The following is a 22,928-nucleotide window of genomic DNA, read 5'->3' on the forward strand; positions in this document are numbered from 1 at the left end:
ACACCTTCCCCCATTTCCTTTAATGTTTTACCGCTTCTTTTAGACTGTCCTGGAAGCAGAGCAGCTAGCTGAAGGGGAGGGGGGGTGTTGTAGGAATGAGTTCAAACTGGTAAGAAGGTTGAATTCATTTCAAGATGGAGACTCACCTACTTAATTCGGAATTAACTTTTTTTTTCCTAAATCAGTTCATTTCTTTCTCCAAATTGGTTATATTTACATACAGTTGACATTTATTGAAAGAAAGATGCACTGCCATCTGGTGTCACAACTGTGTTCACATGAGCAAAGACATTTGTACAGAAAAAATCCAATGTAGTGTAACAAGGTCCTTCCTATAAAACTTCCTAAGCTCTGAAAAAGATACTAGACCGTTCAGAATAAACAGTGTCCATGCTGATGAGCCCTGCACAAAAAAAAAAAAAAAACCCACAGCAGTTTCATTAGTGGGAAATTGCAGGCTAGGTAAAGGGACTTGCATGTAAACGCGCCTGCTGCTTGTTTCTTTTGTAGGTGGAAGAGGGGGAGATGGATGCCCTGTTATCACCTTTCCAGACTATCCAGCTTTCAGCGAGATCCCCGAGAAGGAGTTCCAGAACGTCCTGACCTACCTGACAAGCATCCCAAGGTGAGCACCTGTGTAGGAGAAAATACCGTTTTATCTGCTAAGTGACTTTTTTCACATTCAGTCACTTATGTGACAGTGTAATGGTCAGGCTTGGTATTTAATTAAAGAAAAGGAAAGTGCAGCTTATAGTGCAGTGTCAATGAGTGTTGATTAGTGACAGTTGCCTAATGTAGTTGTTAGATGAGTTATATAATGCTACTTATATTTCATCAGAAAACTACTTCCTGGTATGTATGGATGCAGATTCTGTGATGGACGTTGTCCTCTTATTTCTTATCTTTGTTGTATCTTAGACTGCAGTGTTCTGTGTTTTAATTGAAAACATGTATAATTTTGGCAGAACATGCGAATTCCTGGTTGCTACTCAAGATGTTACTCAGTGTGAGGGAATACTCCATAGTTACATACAGAGGTTTGTCCTAACCACTTGTGCTGTTTCCCTGGTTCAGCTGGATGTACAGTCTTTGCAGCACTTCCAAAGCTTTGACTGAGGGTGCTAAGCAGGCCCACCAATTAATCCTGGTTCTCTTAGAGGGCATGGTAGTGTTATCAATGGGCTGCTCAATAAAAATGGTGGGTTTGTTGAAGATCTGTTAGGAAATGAAACAGTGGGGTTCACAATTCTGATGGAGATGAGGAAGGCAAGTGGCAGAGCAGGGTACAGACCCTAGACTTCAAGAGAACAGACTTCGGGCTTATTCAGGGAACTGGTAGGTGGGATTCAATGGAAGGCAACTCTGAAGAGTAAATCTGCTGAGGAAAGCTGGCAAGATTTTAAGGACATCATCCTCCAAGCACAGGAATGGTACATCCTGGAAAATGAATAGACATAACAGGAGACTGACCTGGCTGAACAAGGGAGCTTGTGACGGAGTCGCAGTACAAAGACAGCATACAGGAAGTGAATGCTGGGACAGGGACAGGAATATAGAAACATTGCCCAAACACGTAGGGATGATTTCAGGAAAGTCAAAGCACACCTGGAGCTGAGGAACAAGGAGCAAGACATCAAGGTCCCGCCAATAAAACTTCTGTTGCTTTAGCAGTACAGGAATAACCAAGGAAAATGTAGACCTGTGCTGAATGGGCTGGGTAAATTAGTAGCAGCCAACGCAGATGAGGCTGAGTCACTTGAATTCTTTGCTTCAGTCTTTTCTGACAGTGTCTCCCAGGCCTATGTGTTTAGAGGCAGGGTTCAAGGAGGAGAACAACTAGCAACCGGAGAGAATGAAGTCAAGGATCTCTTGAGAAATCTTGACCCAAATTTAGTCTTTGGGATAAGATGAAATACATTGAGAGTGGTGAGGAGGCTGGCCAATGTCATAGCTAGGCTGCTCTCCATCATCTTTGAAAGGTTTTTGAAATCAGAGATGGACCATGATGACTGGAGAAAGACAAATATTGCGTTCATCTTCAGAAAGGGCAGGAATAATGATCCAGAGTGCTACAGGCTGGTCAACCTCACTTTGGTCTGTGAGAAAATTACAGAGTGAGTTCTCTTAAAACATACTTATGGGCACAAGAAAGAAAGAGTTGACGGGGAGTAAACCAGCATGGATTGAACAACCCTAAATTGTGCTTGACCAATGTATTTCTGTGATGAAATTACTGGATGCATGAATGCAGGGGAGCTATGCATGTCTTTTACCTGACCTTGAGCAAGACTTTTAACAAAGTCTTCCCCAGCACCCTTGTATCTGCTTTGAGTAATGTCTTGACAGATGGGCTGCTGGGTGGGTGAGAAACTGCTTGGATCATCAAGCTCAAAGAGCGGTGGTTAATGGCTCATGCTCTACCTAGAGACAGAGTTCCTCAGGGCGCCATATGTACCTGTGTTGCCTGACATCCTTGGCAAGGATCTGGAGGGAGGAGATGGAGTGCACCCTCATCAAGTTTGTGTCTGAGAAACCAGTCAACCACTCAATACACTTGAGGGAAGGACTACCATTCAGAGGAGCCTAGAAGGAGAGGAGGAATGGGCTGACAGGAACCTCATGAAATTCAACAACGACAAATGCCAAGTTGTGCAATTGGGATGGACTAACCCCCTGCAAGAGTGTGGGCTGGGAACTGACTGGCTGTGGGGCTGCTCTTCTGAAAAGGACCTGGGGGCCCAGGTGGGTAGCAGGCTAAATGTGAGCCAGCAGGAAGCCCTGGCAGCGGTGAAGGCTGGTGACCTTGGGGCTGCACCAGCCCAGGTATAGCCCGGAGTGGGTGACAGCAGGGGTCCCCTGGCTGGCTGTCTCCAGACCCCACCTGCAGTGTGGGCCCAGCTCTGAGCTTCCATAGGGTGAGGGCTCAGAAATTGGAGCGAGTCCAGCAGGGCCCCCATAATGGTCAGGGCCGGAGCTGATGTGCAAGGAGAGGCTACAGGAGCAGGGCTTGCTCAGTCACGGGAGGGAAAGCTGTGGGAACCCAACAGCCACCATTCCCACCGATGGGAGAGCAGTGGGGAGGTGGCAACAGGCTCCTCGCAGAGGTGGGCAGCAGGGAGAAAGAGGCCCGGTGTGGGAATGGGAACAGAGAGGTTCTGACCTGGATATAAGGAAAAAAAAATTGTTGCTGGGAGGATAATGAAGCATTGAAAAAGGCTGCCAAGAGAGGCTGTGGAATCTCTGCCCCTAGAGATTTTCAAGACCTGGCCATAGAAAGCCCTGAACAACCTGGACTGAGTTTGGAGTTGACCATGCTTTGAGCAGGAGGTTGGACTAGAAGCCTCCTGAGATCCCTTCAAACCTGAGTGATTGTATGAATCAAGAGATCTCCTTTATGTCTTTCTCAAATTGGGCTATATGGCTCTCCCAGATGAAAAACTCTTAGAAACACAAGTTGTGTAACACTGATTAAATGTTGGTTTCAAGCTGTATTTCACGTTTTTTTTCACTGACAACATTCAGTGCAACTCAGCATAGACCATGCTCAATTCGCATTTGGAATGAATCACGGCAGATTTCCTTCATGCATGTGTGTGCTTTTGTTTACTGTACATGCATGAAGAGAAACAGTATTCTTCTCATAAAGGGCTTTGTTGTTGATTATTTCGTAGGACCTACTCCCTGTGAGGGAATACTGGTTATATCCAGCAGAGTAGTGAGGTACCCTCCTGGTTGTGCTTGTTAACCCCTAGTTTATCAGGGAGAGGAGCCACGAAGCTGACAGCCAGCTTCATTTTCTTTATCACTGTGTTGGTTAAACTGTGTGGTGCTAAGCCTCCCTTGATAGGATCTTTCTTGAATACTGTTATTACAAATAATTATGTACTAAATTCACATCTGCTCCTCCTTTTGAAAGTCCTTGGTGGTGTGCTTCATGGTGGCTCATTGAACTTGCGCACAGAGTGGGGTTTATGTGAGAAATTCTGATCAGAACCAGCAGCATCTGGTGCAGGGGGGAGTACCGAGTGCATCCCAGAGCATCAGTTTGGCAGGAGCACGTTTTTACTAATTAAAAGCCTGGGAGTAGATTTTATGGAGGTTTTTTCTGTTCATTTCCCCTACTCTCCAACAATTATTCTGTGCGTATTGAGCCAGAAGTGGTCATTCCTTAAGTCTGGCTGTTCTTGTAGGATTTTCTTGTTTCTTTAATTTCTAGTTCTTTAGAAAGAGAACACTGTTCTGAATAAAAGGAGATAGCCCAGCTGGCTCGATACGAAGACTAAGGTATTAACTATTGTGAACATAACAATATTTTAGGTATTAGGGTGATAACTTTTCGATTTCAAGCTTGTAAAAATAATGCTACTGTTAAGATATTGATAAAACTGGGACCTTTTTGAGCCTGAGAATTGCTATAATGTCAAAGGGCTGAAGTAATCCCTGATATGTTTGCTAGTGGTGTAACAAGCTTACTGTGTAAAATTTTGTTTATGAGCCGTTGTGCGGGTTTATAGGGATAATAAACTGCAGGAATGCTGGATGTCAGCATACATCCCCTTATAAAATATGTTTTGCTAATGATAAATTATTGATTGGCTATACCCCAAAGATGGGCAGTATTGTAATTTTGCTAGAATTGTGATATTTCTGGTGCTGTTAAAGGTGTCATAAGATAGGATTTTTGCTGTTAACTTAGTTTGCAAGGGCTAAAATTTCAAAAACTGTTTTGGATGCTTTTGGAAACTGCTTTTGCAGGGAGTGGAGGCAGTTAATTATTTACTTATTTTGTAAGTTTATTAAAGAGGCCTAAGGAGTACAGATTTCCAGGAAGGATAAAGATGCAGCCCACAGCTTTTATGCATGGACTGCTCTCCAGATTAGTGTCATTTAGCTTATGAAATACCTAACTCTGTCTTTCAGCTGTTCTGACTGACTGAGGGGCAATGGACTTTTCTGTGAAAAGCCCTGTAGAGCACAGACATGTCTGGAGCCACAACAGTTCCTCAGAAAACTACTTGTGCTACTTGTCCCCTTACAAGATTCCTGGTCACAGCAAGGGGTTGGCAGCAATAACTCAAAACTCATTGTCTGACTGCCTGCAGTCGCATGTTAAGGGAAATGATATTTCATGGGAATGACAGTGAGGAGCTACTAAGAGCCTCATTAGAAAGGACCTTTCTGTGCTCTACAGTAGAGTTCACCCAATAAAATATTTACGGGTATAGTAAGCCTTAGCAGTGGCATCAGGTTTTCAAGATTTGTTCCCAAGTGAAAGAAGAAGTCTTGGTAGTAAGACTAGCTCAGGACTTTGTTGAAAGAGGAAGAACTGAAACCTCTTAACCTACCCTTATTATTCCCCCGAATTTTATAGGTAAACATGACCTTGTTCCCTCTTACTGCATTCTTGTTCTATACTGTCTAAACACTGGGTTTCACAAGCTTTTTCTGTGTAAACTTTCTCTTGTCTTTTTCATAGTGAACTTTGATCATGAAGAGTTAAATGTTTCATGGGGCACGTTGCGTTTAGAAATGGAACTATTACAACTTGCATGTTACTGCTTAGATGACCATGAAGTAGAATAGTGCAAGTAGCAGAGCTACCAGCATGTGCTTAGATGTGTAAATGCCTGACACATGAGGGTATTAAGAAAGGAGGCAATGGAAAGGGAATACCTCATCTCAATTTAAGATACTCAGTTAACCCTGGTGCAACTCGATATCATTAAGGAGAGAGCTGAACCATCTTCTTCAGGTGGGTGTTAATGTTGCAAGGTAAATTCATGTTCTGTGGACAGCTGGATAAAATACTATGTCTAATGTGTGGTTTGTAATAATGTCAAAATATTCAGTACAGGGTTGTTGACATGGTGCGTGACAATAGTAACGTACCATGTGCACTTACAGATCACTGCTGTATCAGGAGAAAATGATGGATTAAGGATAAGTACCATAGACAATGGAAAATTATAGCTAATCCTTTTGTAACTACTGTTTTGGTAATGAGATGTATTCTAAAGGTGTAAGTGTTATACTTCTGAAACAGAATTTTCCTTTTAGCAGCTAGTAATTTTTTAATTATTATTGAAGTACAAAATAAAGTTTTATTAAAAAGGTGGGGATTCTCTTACTGAGAAAGATTTTGCCTCAGGCAAGTGATTTTTGTTTTTATACGTAGAGTACACAAGATAAAAGAAGTAGAATCCACACAGTGTGTAATGTATTTAAGGCAGTGCTTTCTAGGAAGAGTATTTTAACTAAAAAGTTGAATTGGTACAAATACTTTACATGTAAGTATTGATCCACAGGAATTAATAGTTCTTATTGGTAGAGTTGCTAAATAAAGTCATACCTGTAAATAAGTGTCTGTAAGAGACGAGCTCTGTAAATTCAACTGGGTTTCAGCAGAGGACAGTGAGCCAAGTCTTAGCACCTATTTGAGATGCTTTGAGCACATTTTATAATGTCCACATAGCTAGTCTGATTCTCCTTCTGCAGAGAAGAATGTTCTCCTAATACGTCACTGGGTGATTCCTTTGGGGATTGCTGCTGAGCTGGGTAGGAGGAGGAGGTAACGCAGAACAAGATTGTCTCAGCTCTTAGCTGAGTAAAAAACGGATGGCCTCCATACACAGTGTCCATCATTCTTATTGCAAAGTGGGAGAGGCACCTGTGGGATGTACCTTTTATAGCGCATATATATAAAGGGTAGAGGAAGGATATTCCATTCAGGTTTAAAATAGGCTCCTGAAATAGCTGCCTAATGTACCTTTAAGAAGTCATCTCAGGGCATTCAGTATTCTCTTCTTTTTTTTCTCCGTTTCAAAAGTATTTTTTCCTCTTTCTATTTATCCTACTAAATAGACTTTTAAGATTTGCAATGTACCCTGAAGGCAAGTGTTATTCATACTTACTCCTATCCATCACAGCTGTCACTCTAAACATATTTTATTAAGTATGTACATGTTCTTGGAATATAAAATTACCAAATGTGGGGTGTAGCATGAGAACTTGGTCCAAAACAAATTAATAGATAATTGCAGTGGTTAAAAAAAAAAAAGACAGGATTTTTCAACATACGGTTTTGCTTCTGGTTAATTAGCAGTTTCTACTGCAATCAGAAAACTACACTGTACGAGAGAACAAAAGGATATAGTTTTCATGCTTTTCTTCATTGCTCATATAGGTTCTTCTTTGAACAAAGAAAGCAAGCTAAAATTCCTGTGGTCACAAGACATTGGAAAATTAGTATTTTAAATGTGTAACACTGAGTCTTAAATACAAAGTACCTTTCAAGAGAAATAAAAAAATAGTGTAGATTAGAAAATTCAGAACAGGTTTTGGTGGCCAGTTTGAGTCCCAACACTGCTGATTAAATACAATACACGGGCCTTTTGTACTTGTATTCAGAAAGAGCCTTGTACAGCCTCTCTTTGTAATGCCCTTCTGTCCTGCTGCCTGATCTTGAGCATATCTCAGGTTAACTTGTTGTGTTCGGCAATTTCCTGTTTTGAAAGCTGTCCCCGTCGGTTTCCTGCCCGGGAGAACGTCCCCTTCTTTGAGATCCTGGTGGTTTACAAATGCTTGAACATCATGTGGCCTTCTAAGAAATCCTGTTGTTTGTGGTACCGTCTGGTGTTGGAAACTAGGGAGCCATCCTGTCCGAGTAACGAAACAGAACAAGATGACCTCTGGGAGTGTTGACATGCGATGGCTTGAAAGCTCAGTTGTTAGGGTTTACTAAGCTTCAGGTAGACCTTTCCCTGTTAACTACACCAGCTCCCCATCATTTGGGGTAACACCGTGGTTACCTGGAAAAGTGAAAAAGAAATGTCTGTGCCAAGTCTTCCAGCAGGTTCAGATCTGAGACGACTTCACTAGTGTAGGCGCAGCAAAGCATGACGCAGTGGATTTAGGTAGGGGCCAGAAGAACATGCCACAGCATGACATGGGTGTTGCTGGAGCTAACAAATCTCAGCGCAAGAGGCACTGGAGAGCATAGAGCTGGGGTCTGGCCAGTGTCCTCGGTGTAGATCCACCACTGCACTCTGGAGGCGGCGGCAGCCTTGTTGGGGTAACGCTGTGTTTTGAGCTGGTAAGTCCCTCAGGGTCCAGGCTGACCTTGCGAAGAGCCAGTGTGGGAGGGTAACAGCACGTGTTGCCTCATTTATCCGCAAACTAAACAAGCGGCCCACCACTAGCTAAGAGTTAAGCACTTTTGTTTTATAGAGTGCCAGGGATGAACGTCACCACATATGGGTATGAAGTGCCAAAAACCAGGCACCCTGACAGTTCGCACTGACACGCTGAGCAGCAGCTCTGCAGCTTCGGTGTCTATTTCTGTCAGCTGTGTTTCATTTCCACACTCTCCTCTTTGTTGGATTACAATCCAGGCTGAAGATGTGGAACCTGTACCCTGCTGTTACCTTGGCAGCCCCTCAAATTCGTCAGTGAGAACATCCCAGGGCTTCCAGCAAAATCTGTCATGCTGTATGTGCCCTTCCTTTCTCAGAGCACAGCTGCCAAACAGTTGTAAATGCCATATGTTCCTGTAAGCAGAAAGGAAATGTAAAGGCTTAGGTTTGACCTGAGTGTGTTGCGTCTTAAATTTAAGTGGTAGTCTGAAGCTTTTGTGTCAGATACGTAGTTTGGCAAGATTAGGTCAAAGCTCAACACGTTACTTAGAGTCTGAATTTTTACTGGGTTCAGACCAATTTACAGTTGTTTTGATGTCCACCTTGTGAATGTCTTAAACTTGTTTTAAAACTCAGCTCTATATAGGCAAAGCCTTTCTAGTTTTAAATCCAACTTACACCTTCAGGGTTTAGAGGATTTGAATAGTACGCATGACACGCACTGTCCAGTGGTAAATTTAATCTGCTAAGGAGACAAAGTAAATTGAGCACTGTAAAATTGTGAAAGTTAATTACTAAAATGCTGGACCTCAAGCAGGAGCTTTCATTAGTCCCGTCTTAAGTTCAGAATATTTAACACCCTATTTAACTATAAACTCACCTTTCTAAAAGACAGCATTCCAGATAAGGCTGTACCAATACTTTGTGCAGTGGCATTAATGGTTGTTGAAGGGTACTGGAAATATGTGTAATTCCAATATCCTAGTTCTGAATAGGTGTAAAAATGCTTTTATCGAGTCTGACTTAATAGTTCAAAAGCGAGGATTGTGTAGGCTTTCTGTTGCTCATATTTACTTAAGCTTAACCAATGTGGAGCCTTTTGCCTTTATTGACCTATTTATCCTTAATTGTCCCTGAAGGATATTGTGGCCTACTTCAGCCATCTGTAATTAAGTTTAAATGAGTCCTCAAAGTTGTTGTCTTTCTTCAGACAGTCCTTCCAAAAGCAGCTCTGCGTGACCTGAAGAAATTACACTGGATTTTCCATTTAGAAAATAAAAACTCTTCTTTAAAAAAACTTACTTTAGTTAATTTCACACACTGAAAGAGGATCTGTTAAGCAATAACTTTCTCTTTTAATGATTATGTCTGTTACCTGCAGAAATGCATCAAAGCTGTTGTGATTTTAGTCTGTGGGGTTCCTTGGTGGGGTAAAGCTTTCTAAGTTACCGTAAAAAAAGGCTGATGGGTACCACAGAAAGGAGATGAGTGCATGTGGTACAAGCAAATGTCCAGGTCCAGGCACATAATGATGCCTGGCCACTTCAGTTCTCATTTTTAACACTGGCTACATTCCCTCAGCTTCTCCCCAACAGCATAAGCTTTCTGGAGCAGAAAGAATCTCAGCATATATGGTGGAACATAGCCAGCATTACTGGACTCCAATCGGTCATGTTTGCTTGTTTATTTTAAGGAGGAATTGGCTTGAAAGTGGGAGAGAGACTGTTTTGAGGACCTAGAGTAGCATAGGAGATAAAGAGGAGCTATAGGGACCAGTCAAGGAAGGTACTGACGCCCATATCTCTGAAGCTGAGTGGGGAGGGGAAAAAAGAAAGGTGACTGTCTATGCTATATAAATCAGTGTAAATACTTAAAAATAAATCAGGCGCATACCAATGCTACTTATTTGGCTGAGGAACACAAGCTGTGCCTGAGACAGAAGTGCCTCAGGTAAACATGTTTGGATTCATATCGCGCAATTTCAAGGGACCTACTGCTGCGCAGGATAAAGACCTTCGGCTTCTTTTGAGACCAAGGCTTGAGAGCAGCTCTCCTGGTTGTCACTGGGTTGTCACTCGCCTCATTGACAGTACGGCTCTGGTAGTAGCCCATCTTCCTTGTGGGTTCTTGCTTTGCAGGCAGATGCAGTAAGCTGCTGCTGTCGCAGCCCTGCAGTGACTGAAGGATTTTCAGATCAGGGATGGGGCTGTATGTAACCATGTGTGGCTTTCTGGGCTACAGACATTGTGAAGTTTGTATGAGACTTCCAAAGTTTTGAATAATTATCAGCCCCTTAGACAAAGCTCTTTGAAGTTGCTTTCATTATTTTGTCTCCTGTTAATCTGGCTTCTAAGATCTGTCATCAATACAACCTCACGTGTAATTATCTTGCCTACACTATAAAATTTCAAAAAGCATTTTCATGGTATTGCTCTTCTAGGCTGTATGATTCCGCTTCTCTCTTCTGCCTCATGAGCAAATTATAACCGCTTGCCTGTCATGGTTTTTATTTATGCCACCTCACAACCCAACATTCATCCAAATTCTTCTTTGCCCACTTGCTGCGAGATCCTAAAATACAATTTTGTGTATCTGATGGTTCCCCAATCCTGAGAAAATTGAAATACGGTATGCTCTCAGACATACCTGGGGCATGAACTAATAACAGGTGAGACCAAGAGTAAGCATAATAGGAAAGGGAAGAGATAAGTTTTTCATCAGTGGTACACTGGATAAGATTTAGGGAGAGTTAACTGGAATGTGGAGAAGGGAGAAAAAAAAAGCGCATAGTGGAGGGAGGGAGAGAAATGCATCAAATTTCTTATCTTAACCTTGTCTAATGATGAAACTTTAACAGGTTCAGCTCCAACACAAAGGCTCAAATTTTCTTCATTTTGCATGCAGCTTCATCTGTTTCTCTGAAGGGAAGGCAGTAACTATCAAAACCAAAGTAAAGAGAAGGTTCAAATGCCATGTTTTGAATGTGCATTTAAAAATCCATTTATTCACAGAATTCCAGTGTAGAATGAAAAAGATGGTGGAATAGTATGCACGTTGTTGTATTCATAGTGATTTAGTTGGGGTTTTTTTGGGGGAGGGGACAGTTTTTATTTTCAAAATCAGATTTTAAACACAAGAATCAATGAGCAGCTGTTACTGCCAGGAGCTTTGTATATAATTTTACTTGGCATTCAGTGATTTTGGACAGACCACTAGAGGCTGCACTTGTATAGCAGCACTTCTGACTGTCTCATTTTAAATTTCTTTTGCTGGAATTCCTTCTCGTTCCTATATTTCTTCATGAGCAATGGTCAGCCTTAGTTTGAGTTGGCTAGCTTTTTCCTTCCACAGTTAAAAGTTCATTGAGCTGACTATGAGAGGGCCCAATAATCAAACATAACAAATTTTTCTAGGTCAATAGCCTTTTGTTGAAGCACAGTACAGGCACTCACTAGTTAAACACAGTAAGGAGTAGATGGCAAGTTTTGTCCCTGATTCCAGAGATTTGGATATGGAGAGAGAGGTGCAGTGCAGTGATTTCCACACCACCAAGCACCGGCTTTCAATTCAGCACCTGAGGAAGCTTGAGGTGAGCCTCTTCCTTGGGTCCGTGCTCTACGGATGGTTTTCCAAAGAGATCAAAGCAATGGACTTCTCCTCCCAACTGTGCTTCCTACACTAGCTGACTTCTTCAGTGTTCTCAGCTGAAGACATATAGGTTACAAAAATGAAAGACAAAACTATATTACTAATTCCTTCTGAAATTATGCAGAAGTTGTTAATCATTGCCTTCCCATTTTTGGCCCGTATGCAGTGCCATGTGCCAGAAACGGAGTGCGCTCATCATTTCTGGTTTTTCTCATAAATGTTGCTGGAATAAGAACCAATATCTGGTAGACCAGTTACATCTCAGCTGAAAGTGATTCTTGTGGGAATCCGACCTGAGCTGTCAGGCCTGCAATCTGAGTCGGAGCCGAAATGTCGTGCCAGTTTGCTTTAGGGGTTCAGGAGATCTGCTAGGTAGTGAAAGAGCTTCATCTGGGTGTTCGTAAATGTTATGTTCATAACTGTTACCCTTGTTAGGAACAATTCTGTTCTCAGATGTGTGCAGTATTCTTTGACCTCAGTTAGTCATACAAATACATCCGTGGCAGAATTTGGCACCAAATTGCTACTTTCTGTCCAATCAATTAAATGTCATGAGAGGATCGTGCAATTGGATGTACAGCCATCTTTTGGGAATAGGTTTTCATTCTACTTATTTTCTTGGCAGATTGTTTCTTTGCCACTGGTATCTCAATACCAATGCAAACCTCAAATTTTCTGTCATAAAAATAAAAACCATAATCTTAAAGTTTGCTAATTTAGAGCAAGTGTAGTTAGTGGGAAGGTAGTACTGTCCAGCTTTCAGAACACTTCTAACTTGTCTACTCTTCAGTTGAATACTTTTAAGTACTAATTTAAGTGCAGGTTTCTAGAGAACACATAAGTAAGATCTGAAATGGCAGCAGCATTACAAAGCAGTATTCAGCTTAGATACTGTGTTAAAACCTACAGGCTCACTTAGCAATTGAACCTAGAAAGTTCATTGTCCAATGTAGAGCTCAAGTAATGTCTGGTTTATAGTTCTTTTTCAGTTCCTACTGTCTCTAAATTGATTTAATCAGGCGCCTTCTACAGTGAGGCTGGGTATTATGGGCTATAAAAGCCTGCGATATCTGAAGCTTTCAAACTGGATCTTCGTGAAGTGTGATATATCCACTTATTTCCATCATTTACTCAAGAAAGCACAAGACCACTTTCTTTTCCTTGGAGACTGTGGTTTCCAATATTAAGAAGTCCTTAATCTTAGTCTCAATTTGGATAGTGAGAAAGAAGCTGTCATAAGATCAGAATACTTAAAGACCAATCAAGTACAAAAAAAAAATTTAAATTAATAAGTAGCACACCTTTTAAAATGAGGGGAACATGCCAAATATGATAATTTTTTTGTTTCTTTTTTAAAATACCCAGCTGGTGGATTTGTTTTGGAATTAAGTGGATAAATTGGCCAGTTTTGAAACAAAGTAGGTTTTATGATAATGAGCAATCAAGAATTGTAAGAAAATGAAACTGCTATAGGTCTAATTACCGTTTAATGCCTGGGTACTAGATTTTGTTTAATGTTACAGTTGAACTTTTTTTTTTTCTTTGTCAAATTCATAAACCATTAAATTATTCTGCTCTAGAAAAAACTGCATCCTCTAGGACTTACCTAGTGATCAAATAGAAGTAGTCTTGGCTATCCTACATAAGGGACAGAAGGAGGGGAGATAGGGGGCCAGGCAACTTGTTGCTGCCCTTTTTCTTGCTGGGAAACCAGCAAAAAACTGGTAATGTGAAATGTCACCATACCGCTTAGCTGAATTATTTTCTTTCATAGTTGCTGTACTGGAGATTTCTATCTTGATTTGTTAATGCCATTAATAACACGTTCCTCACCATATTATCTGGCTGCCTTCTAGAGCATATAAAGACCACTAAGGAGATGGCTCTTCTCTGCTTTCATTCATTGCCAGGGCATTAGTGGCTTCATTTTTTTTAATGTGTGAAACACTTACGATTAAGAAAGAGTTCTTGTCTCCCCCTTACCCCCCAAGAAGTCATTCTTAGCAGCAGGAGGAGAGATGGAGAAGTGGTCTTTGAAGTGGCTCGGGTTCAGTCAGTTGAAATGCCTCTGAAAATGTAGGATGCAAAGTTTCTCTTGGGAAACAATAACCTCGCTAGCTAGCGTCTGGTTTCCAATAGCCTGTTCAGTAAGCAAAGTAACAGAGAATGCTGTTTTTGATTACCCTAGCTTGTTTGCTGATGACTGAATATAGGATGACTTATGACTTCAGAGAGTGATAGCTTCTGGAAGCATTTTTATCACTGGGGGCAAAATGGGAATGCTTGGTGTTCAAAGTGTTCATTACCGCTGTGCTCAGGCTACTGGACTGTCTCCTTGTATATGCTGAACCTGTTTGAGCTCCAGCTTGTCTTTTTCTGCACTGGATACAATTCTATCTTTGAGGTTTAATTTCTTTTATTTTTTTTCTTTAAAGACCTGGTCCACACAACCCTTGTGGCATGCCCAAGCATAACCCTAACTGCTGTATGGACAGGATGGGCAATACCCTTCCTAAAATGATCCGTCACCGTGTCTTGTATGTTTGCCCTTTTGTGGTACAGTAGCATGGCCAATGATGGGTGGATGGGCCAATTCCACGGTCCTTCCTACATAGGCTTATGTGTTGCATGCATGCCAAAAAAGATCAGGATTTGTGAGCAGCCTTGAGACTCTGCATCTCTTCAGGCAGTCTGTGCGTATCGCTGATGTGCATTGATGGTCAGTGATGAGCTACAGAGGGTGAGTAAGCTTTAAGAATGGGTGGTACCGGGTATCTAAAGACAGCTTCAGCTGCTTATAATACAGATTGCTGCAGACATTGCCTGGGTGCTCTGTTCAATGTAGTAATTCTTCACTGAATATTACTGAAGTCCTACTATCAAAATAGCTGTTGTATATGTATATGTATAGGCAGAGGTAGTCAAGGTAGGGAACAATCCTGAGTGTAATGTAAGCCACCTGTTTAATAATAAGGCTTTAAGACTGAAATTCACTTTTATTAAACTGGAATTATTTAACGTAAAATACCGCACAGAATTTCAAACATCCAAAAGCTTGAGTCGCTGCGATGAACCTGAAGATTTGCTTTGTTTTGTTTGTAGTAGAGAGCAATGTGTGCAAGCAGTTTTCATACAGCAGTGTAGAAGCAATAGGAACTTATTTGTGTAGCAGTTGTCACCACCCATACCTTGGAGAAATGCAAGGATCTTTCAGATGATGACTATGTAATTGCTTCCACACACCCCAGAGGGAAGTTTCTTTCTGCAGTCCTATGTACTACAAGCTTTCCCACCCTTTCCCCCAGGTGCATGAGCTCATAAGTCTTGCAAACAAGACAAAGAGGAAGATGTCCCCATAATCTAAAGCTGAGGAGTCACTAACTGGAAAATTCAGTTCCTGCTCTACAGTTTACATGGAGAATTCGGTGCTTGTTAGGCAGGTACTTCAATCTCACTTTCTCACTATCTCCAAATGGTCTTACACTGGCTCCCCAAGATGGATGGAGGGGACTGAGCGGAAAGTCTACCCTCTGCTGCATTTTTTCCCATTATCTGTCTTCTGTGGCCCTGTTCCCCTTTCCTTGCTTTCTACCTGTCTGACCTGGGCTTTGTGAGTTTGCCGGACATATTTTCTGCAGAGCAGGGATGGTTTCTCTGCCTTTCTAAAAATGTTCTGTTCTTTGTGCTGGTGAATAAACAGAATAACAGAGCTTATCTCATGATGTAGGGTTTTTTTGTGTTAGGAGAGAAACAAAGGAAGGAAACACTAACTTTGAATTACGAGCTTATATAAATTATGTTTCAGAAAGTACACCGGATACAAGTTAATGCATTAAAGAAAACAGAGGTTGTAAGGGAAATGTCAAGAAGCCTTAATAGGCAGGTGCTTCTGCTAAGGTTGCCTGCTGTTTCTCACTGTAAGGGTTGGTTTCCGGTCATGTACAACTCTGCCAAATTTTCTTTCCATTTGTGAGGTCTCACCTGAGGTTTTGGTTTAAAGTTTGGCCAGAATAGCTGAGTTGTTCCCAAGAAGCCAGGGAACATTTGTGCTTTTCACTGTGCTTTTCAAATGTTGAAACAGCCTTTTGTTTGAGAATCTCAACTGTCTCCATCCTTTGGTCAAGGACTCAGACTTGACACTTAGAAGAATGATGGCCTTTGTGTCAAGGAAATACCTTGAAAATCTGCCTAAATCCCAGGTCACAGATGCTCAGTAGCTATTCGAGTCTGTTGTCAAAAATGTCCCTCTTCAGCCTGGGGCTGAGCAGGAGCTTCTCTGTGGTTGCAGAATGAGCTGCCCTAGAGCCAGGTCTGCTACCAGGGCTGAGAGCGGGAAGACTGTCTCATGGGGTGCGAGTGCCGCCTGTTGCCAAGCAGGCAGTGCAGGCAAGCCGCTTGTCTCAATAGACAGGACCACAACCAAGGGAAGTGTCCACCCGAGGGAAGATACTGAAAGATTGAGTGGGACGTAGGGTAAGGGAGACTCGGGTTGGAGGATGAGGGGACTGCGATATTCAGGAAGGGGTGGAGTGAGAACTGATTTCGTCATTTGTCCTGACGATATAAAATAAAAAAACAAATAAAGCGCCAAGACTTCTTGAGCTGGTCTTGGGACAAGGCAGCAAGGAAGGAGAGTGGTTGAAGTGATGAATGGGGGAGAGAAATGCGTGTGGTGGTGACAAGTGTATTGGAGAGAGGCATGAGAAGGCCTGGGCTAAGCTGATGAGTACAATGCAACTGAAGCAAGGCAGGGAGTAAAGCTGGATGAGCAGGGCAGGCCGTGTCCATCAGAGCATGCTTCTGCTGAGACACATTGCTGAAGCCAAAATGCTTTACTCTCAAGCAAGTGGTGGGGGGAGAGGAAATCAGTATTTGGATAGAATGTAATAAATATGGCTGAGGGAAAGAGGGACAGCTGGCACTCAGTTAAATCAGGAGCCAAAGGAAAATTGACTATCTGCTTGTTACCAGAGCACCATTCATCCTGTGCCCTAAAAGAGAGGGGGGTCTTGCAGGCTGTCTTGTAACTACGTACACAGGTGCGTGTGGCAGCAAAGAGAGGTCAGTAGAGCAAGGGTGCACTGGCAAACAGACCCGTTTCTAATATTTACTCTTCTTGAATACGTGACTTTGTTGTCTTCATAATGTTCTCAACTTTGTTGTACACGATGTCTTAGCTTGGTTTGTTGCTTCCTGCCTACGGCTTGCTGGAGCTGGATCCCAGACTCAATAGCCAGCCCTTTGCAACAAGACACTGTTGTCAAGATAACAAGTATTTTTCCCACCGTGATCAGTTCAGAACAGAGCGTTTAATTTTTTTAAGCAATCTCTGTTAATGGAGTGTTAACAGTTTGAAGTCAGGTGCTCAAGACTTTGCCCCAGGTCTCTTCTAGCCAGCAGTGGGGAATCCTGGCTTTTATTTGTGAGCCTGGAAGGGGGACATATTCTGAATCATGCAACTACCTGACGTATTTGATACCTGATTTGATCGAGTGGAAGAAGGCGGCTGGCTAAAGACATCTTTTGGGCTATTTTAGAGGTGTGCTTTCCTTTGTCAACTCTTTCACCTAAGTAAGCTTTGTCTTTTTTCCTAGAATGATATTAAGCTCTGCTTGTTGCCAGGTGTTCAGGCAGATGATTAACTGTGTGGAGCTGCCATCTAGATCTTCTCCAGGATCCTAGCTGAGCCTGTCTTTCCCTGAGCTCCTGGAGAGAAATCTGATTGATGCTCTGTCAGAGGATTTAATTTTATTCCTCTTATGCAGAAATGTCAATAGCTTCTTGAAATATGATACAGATGTTGCATTTAGATACTCTGTGGGATCTGAGATTGTGCTGCCACTGAGGAAGCATGCAGAAATTTCAGGACTCCCGGGGACTTCTACTGAGCAGGAGGAATAGCTCTTTAAGAGTCTTAATACTCTTCAAAATCTGCAGAAACTGCTGTGGGAACAGCTGTAGTACCTTTTTGCCTCCATTCATCCACGTTTAAGCTGTGTGACCCAAGGAGTTTGTTTTGCTACCTAATTGTTGTGGAACATGGTTGCTATTAGCATTTTATTTTGCTCAGTGACTAAAGATTGAAATGGTGGGAACTTTAAATGGGGAACAGGAAGATGCTAAAATCAGTCTGGCTCGCTCTCTCCTCCTCTTGCCCTTCAAATAAAGAAAGAGAAGGAAGAGGATAAGCTTTAGCAAATTACGGAAATTTACTGTAGTGGGAAGCATATTGCTAATATAAAGCCCTGTTTGTCTGCAAGGGTTATTCAGGCTTACAAGGCAAGTACTCAGATGTTGTTTATCCGTGTTGTCCTAACCCAGAGGCAAGAGTTAAGAAACGTGCGCTGAATGTGGGCAGTGAGGGGTCGTTTCTAATACTCTCCTATGTTAAAGTGACTACTTAGCTTCTTTTGAGAGAAAGCAAATGTGCCTTTGCATTTTTTATGATTATTCATGTTTCTCCCTAAATATTTAGCCTGTAAATTTGAGAGATTACAGTTTGTAAAAGAGAGGGGCTAGACTGTGAGTCATGTTTAAATTTGTAATTTTGAAGAATAGCTTAAGATGGCACATTTGGGTACCTGTGTTCTTCATCCTCAACATCCTCTTATTATTGTGCTACCAACATAATCTTATAAAGCAAAGCTGGTGTTTTCATGATTCAGCAATCCTGAATAAGGCATCCTGACATTCTGTTGTGTTGATTTTTATATTGTCTTTTAAGGTATGACGATAACAAATCAATGCACAATATTTCTAAATGTCACACAATGCAGACAGTAGGCCTTGTGGTATATTATTATCTGGATTGAAAATACAGCACGTATATTAAAAATGACCAAATAGATGAGAAAATAACAAATCTGAGCCCGTCTGCCTTGTATTTGCCTGCCGTTTCCATTTTGATTGCGATTGGCTGGCAAGGGCTGCTGCTGGCATTGCACAATTGGCTTAGATGGGGAATTACAAAACAGGAGCAGATCCCTTGATTGGGACTCGGTAGCACATGCAGCTGAGCGCAGGCAAAAAAGAAAGGTCACCCGTACGCAAGGATTTGAGCGGGATCTCCCTCACAGATGTTTCCATTCCGGAGAAGCGCATCTGATCTCATTTTTCTCATCTCTGACTTGAAGTGTTTAAATGCCGTAGGGATTTTTTGTTTTGGTGAATGTAAAAATGCACCTGGGAACAAGTTTGCAACCTGGAGGCATATGAGAATTTCAGATGCGTGGAGCAATAACGTGGAATGATCAGAAGGATCTGCATTTTTAAGGAGTTTTAAATACCAGTGAGGAGGAAGTTGATTCAAACAGACGGTTAAAAGCAGATGCAAAAGGAAAACAACTTTGTTTTGATCCTGAAATTATACTGAAAACAGCATGAAGGAGGGATTATATCAGCACCAAAACAATGGAGAATCAAAGGGGTTTATTTTCCTCTGAAATAACCTCAGTACAAGAAATGTAAAAACTATCTTTCATGAAAAAAGAATTCATGATTTGAATATGGTTTGAAGCTCTGTGGAACATATTTGGGACTGCTGCATCTGTGTAGTATAGCGTATCTTCATCTAAACATCTCAAATAAAGAAGATTTTGCACAAAAAGGTCAAGCTACTTTTTTTTTTTAACTAGTTTTTAACTGCTTTTTTAGTGAAAGAACCAGAGGAGTTTCATTTGTATTTTTAACTAAACTTTCTCTTTTTCTTCTTTCCTCCTCCAAACTTAGTTTACGAGATGCTGGAATTGGATTTATTCTTGTCATAGATCGCAGACAGGACAAATGGACCTCTGTGAAAGCTTCCATACTGCGGATAGCAGTGAGTACTGTTTTAAATTAACTCCTTAGAAAGATTTTCCATGTTGAACCTTCCTCTTATGAATAGGAAAGCAGCAATGACTTTTTCTTCAACAAAATGTAAGCTGACATATGACACAAAAAGTATCCAGTAGTGGTTTTGTATCCCAGCTGACTGGGACCGAGCATCATGTGTCTATGATGTGCTTTTAATGCTGTTTGCAGCTCAGGACGTCAGCCTGAGAAGGCACTTGGAGAGCGTGTGTGTGTGTGCGCGCACGTGTGTGTGCACGAATGCGTGCGGCATGAGGCTCTCCCAGGTGGGAACCAATATTTGCATGGGCAGCCTGTGCATCTCACAGAGCTTTGGGTCCAACCTTCACTATTCAAGTGAGCTTCCTTTTTAGAAATTGCTGAGGATGAAGGTCCTGATTTAGTTTACCACTTGTGAAAGGAATGCCTGTGTAAAAGCTGATCTTGTGGTGTTCAAATTAAAGGTTGCTTGTAAGGCAAGAAAATCTTACATACCTGCTATGATCCATCAACAGCACATGTGGTTACTTTCAGTCTCCTTTTTAATTAATATGTTTTAAATATGAAAACTAAGCTTATTAGAGTCTTTTTTTTTTTTTACACAAGTAGGAAAAGACAGATTCATGTTTATCATGTGCTTACCATACTGTTTGTTTACTTTTGTATTTTTTTTCTTGTTATCCTTGCTTGAATTGTTAATGTTGATAATCTTTCCACTAAGTGCTGAAAAACAGAGCTGTAAGCATTTTTTCTTTAATTTTCATGGCTGAAAATTTTAAGCTCTCTAAAAAGTCAAATCAAAACAGTAAATGTCATTTTTGTGTAGCCCCATTTTGACCAAAGAACTGTTTATTTATTGTAAATTAAAATGTATTTATTTAAAGGTAATGTATCATTCCTACTATATGACTTTTTGTGAATTAATAGATAATGATATATTATTCCCACAATACAACTTTTTCCACAGTAAGTACATTTAGGAGTGTTAAAATATTAAAAATATACAGAAATATTAGCAAAACTTGCTTTTGCATTTCACTTTGAAATTTTTGAGATGCAGCATTGAACAGATTCCAGTAGTGGAAACTGAGAGCAGCACAATTTGGGGTGATTGAAGAAAAAGGACTGTAGCTCTGGAGTTTTTAAATCTCTCTCAAAATTCAATGCTGTAGTTTCTGTTTAAAGACAGATAAGTATTCCACGTATGACAGTCCTTTAATTATGTAATTGAGGTCATGGGGGGGGGGCAACTACAGACATGTTGCTTACAGCCATAATATTAACGTTTATGGTAACGTTCCTCCAGTGTGTGTTATTTTGCCTAGAAGCACAATATACAGAATCTGGGTATCTATTCCCCATGATACGGGATCCATCATTGTAGTCATGGTGTTGGTGCTTCAGGGCTTTGCCTGGAGAAGGGTGTTAAGTGCAGCAAGCTCTCTGGGTTGCAGTGCTGTTGATGGTGGGTTATTTTTCTTTTTTCTTCTTTTCTCATTCCTCTGTGAGCTTTGAAAGAGAAATCATGCTTCCTATCTGAAGTCTAATCTGTTAGCGGCATGATCTTTTTTTTTAATATCTGTTTCTTTTCACTAAACTGGCTCAGCGTTGGCTTTATATTGCATCCGTGCATCTGTGTGGTGGTACTCCTCTTCGGCTTCTGCAATAGTCATGTCATCCCTGAACACTTGAAAATTTTACCTTCCCATTACAAAAACAGATGTGGTGACAAATCCTTGTTTACCATCTCCACCATTTCTTTACTGTAATGTTTGCCATAAGTGAACTCTAAATATGTTTCTGCTGTCCGTTACTTAAAAAAAAGTAAAGCCAAATATACATGACACATACCGTGCACCAAGTTGCAAGGATTTCTCTGGGTCCTCCTGATGGACAGAGATTTTTAAATGGCTCAAGGTTAACTAGAGGCTTAACTTCTACTTCTTTGGTTTTCCTAACCATCAGAGTTGTCTTTTGGTGGTGATCAAGCATCTGAGTGTCATTTGGGCTGTCTGGATTGAACCTTATGTCTGAAAGCCTGGTATCTATAGCAGTTTTGATTGCTTAAACTTATTGCTGCGTGTGAGGATAAGAGTCTCATCTTATTTGAGAAGAGAGTTTTGGCTGTTGGCTCATTTGTACTATGTCCTTCAGTGTCTTCCCAGCCATCTTTCCTGATTTTTGTCTAATCACCCCAAGGGGGTTAACCCTTTCGATTTGTGAAATCAGAGATGCCAGTGCAGGGTGCTGTGGCTGGATTACTGCTCACCAGGAATATCCTGGCTGGAGCGTCTGCCCATCGCTAATATCCCGACAACTGTAGGAAATATATTTGTAAGCACTGAGCAGCTGCTAACCAGAAACTTATACTAACGTGTATTTTTTTAATAATTATTATTTTATGTTATTTCCAAGACTCTGCACATACAAATGTTTGGTTTGTACTAGTAGGTGTTAGAAGTATGTTTTGAAACAAAACTTAACGAAGAAAGAATTTTTGTTTCAGGTTGAAATTAATGCAGAAAATCTTTCTATATTATGAAAAATTTCTAGGCTTCATTTTTCCTTCTTTGTTGTTAGGGGTGATTTTCTTTCCTGGGACAGAAAACGAGCAATGATGAGCTGAATCTTTATTTCATGCTGATACTTTAGGGTTCCTATAGAGAGTCAAGGCTGCGAACACAAGGTAAACCTATTTTTGCATATATAGTGGAAGGGCAGTGGCTGCACCATTCACCCAGGATGACTGCTGCTGAAGCACATGCAGCGACAGCATGGATAACCTAGAGATACTGTTGACTATATAGAAAGCTTAGCTTTTAGATGGCTTTAAGTTGGACAGAATTCATCCCTACTGTTGAGTCTCTAGGAGGAATCTGGCCTACTGGGATAGCCAGGCTGAGAGGTGGAGTTCTGGTAGAGACACCAAAAGCCAAGCTTTATGTTGTTAAGTGTGAAGTCTTGGCAGTAAATTGTCATCTTCCTAGAGAGGCCATAGAAAACTGAAAGGTAATACAAGAAAAATATCGAAGTTAGCCACTGCAAATTGTTCGGTCTTATTACATTGTTGTTTGAAGATACAAAAATTCTGAAGTTTTTGCCCTGTCAGCTGCTGCGATTCTTCTAAATTTGTCATGTAATGTCCTGTTTTCAGTTAAACACAGTATACAGAGACACACAAGACCTTGCTGAACTTTTTGGTTCCTGTGGCTGACCAAGTGGGTAGGCTCATGGAAATAAGGCATGGTTCCTGAATGAGGGTGCAAGGAGGAGCACTCACATAGCTTGGTAAAATGGCTCCATATTGTCCCAACTGAA

General features: G+C 41.2%; 1 protein-coding gene across 2 annotated transcripts in view; it reads left to right on the forward strand.

Moving 5' to 3' along the window:
* The window catches only part of MCF2L (MCF.2 cell line derived transforming sequence like), a 104,367-nt gene that overhangs the window by 43,356 nt on the left and 38,083 nt on the right, over positions 1-22,928 (forward strand). For both annotated transcript variants that reach the window (XM_082304984.1, XM_082304985.1), the window contains exons 3-4: positions 511-625; positions 19,509-19,599. In XM_082304984.1, the coding sequence (XP_082161110.1) occupies positions 511-625; positions 19,509-19,599 (206 nt within the window). The remainder of the gene's footprint in view (positions 1-510; positions 626-19,508; positions 19,600-22,928) is intronic.

This window comes from Platalea leucorodia (assembly GCF_965183815.1).
Source record: "Platalea leucorodia genome assembly, chromosome: 2".
NCBI classification, from domain to species: domain Eukaryota; kingdom Metazoa; phylum Chordata; class Aves; order Pelecaniformes; family Threskiornithidae; genus Platalea; species Platalea leucorodia.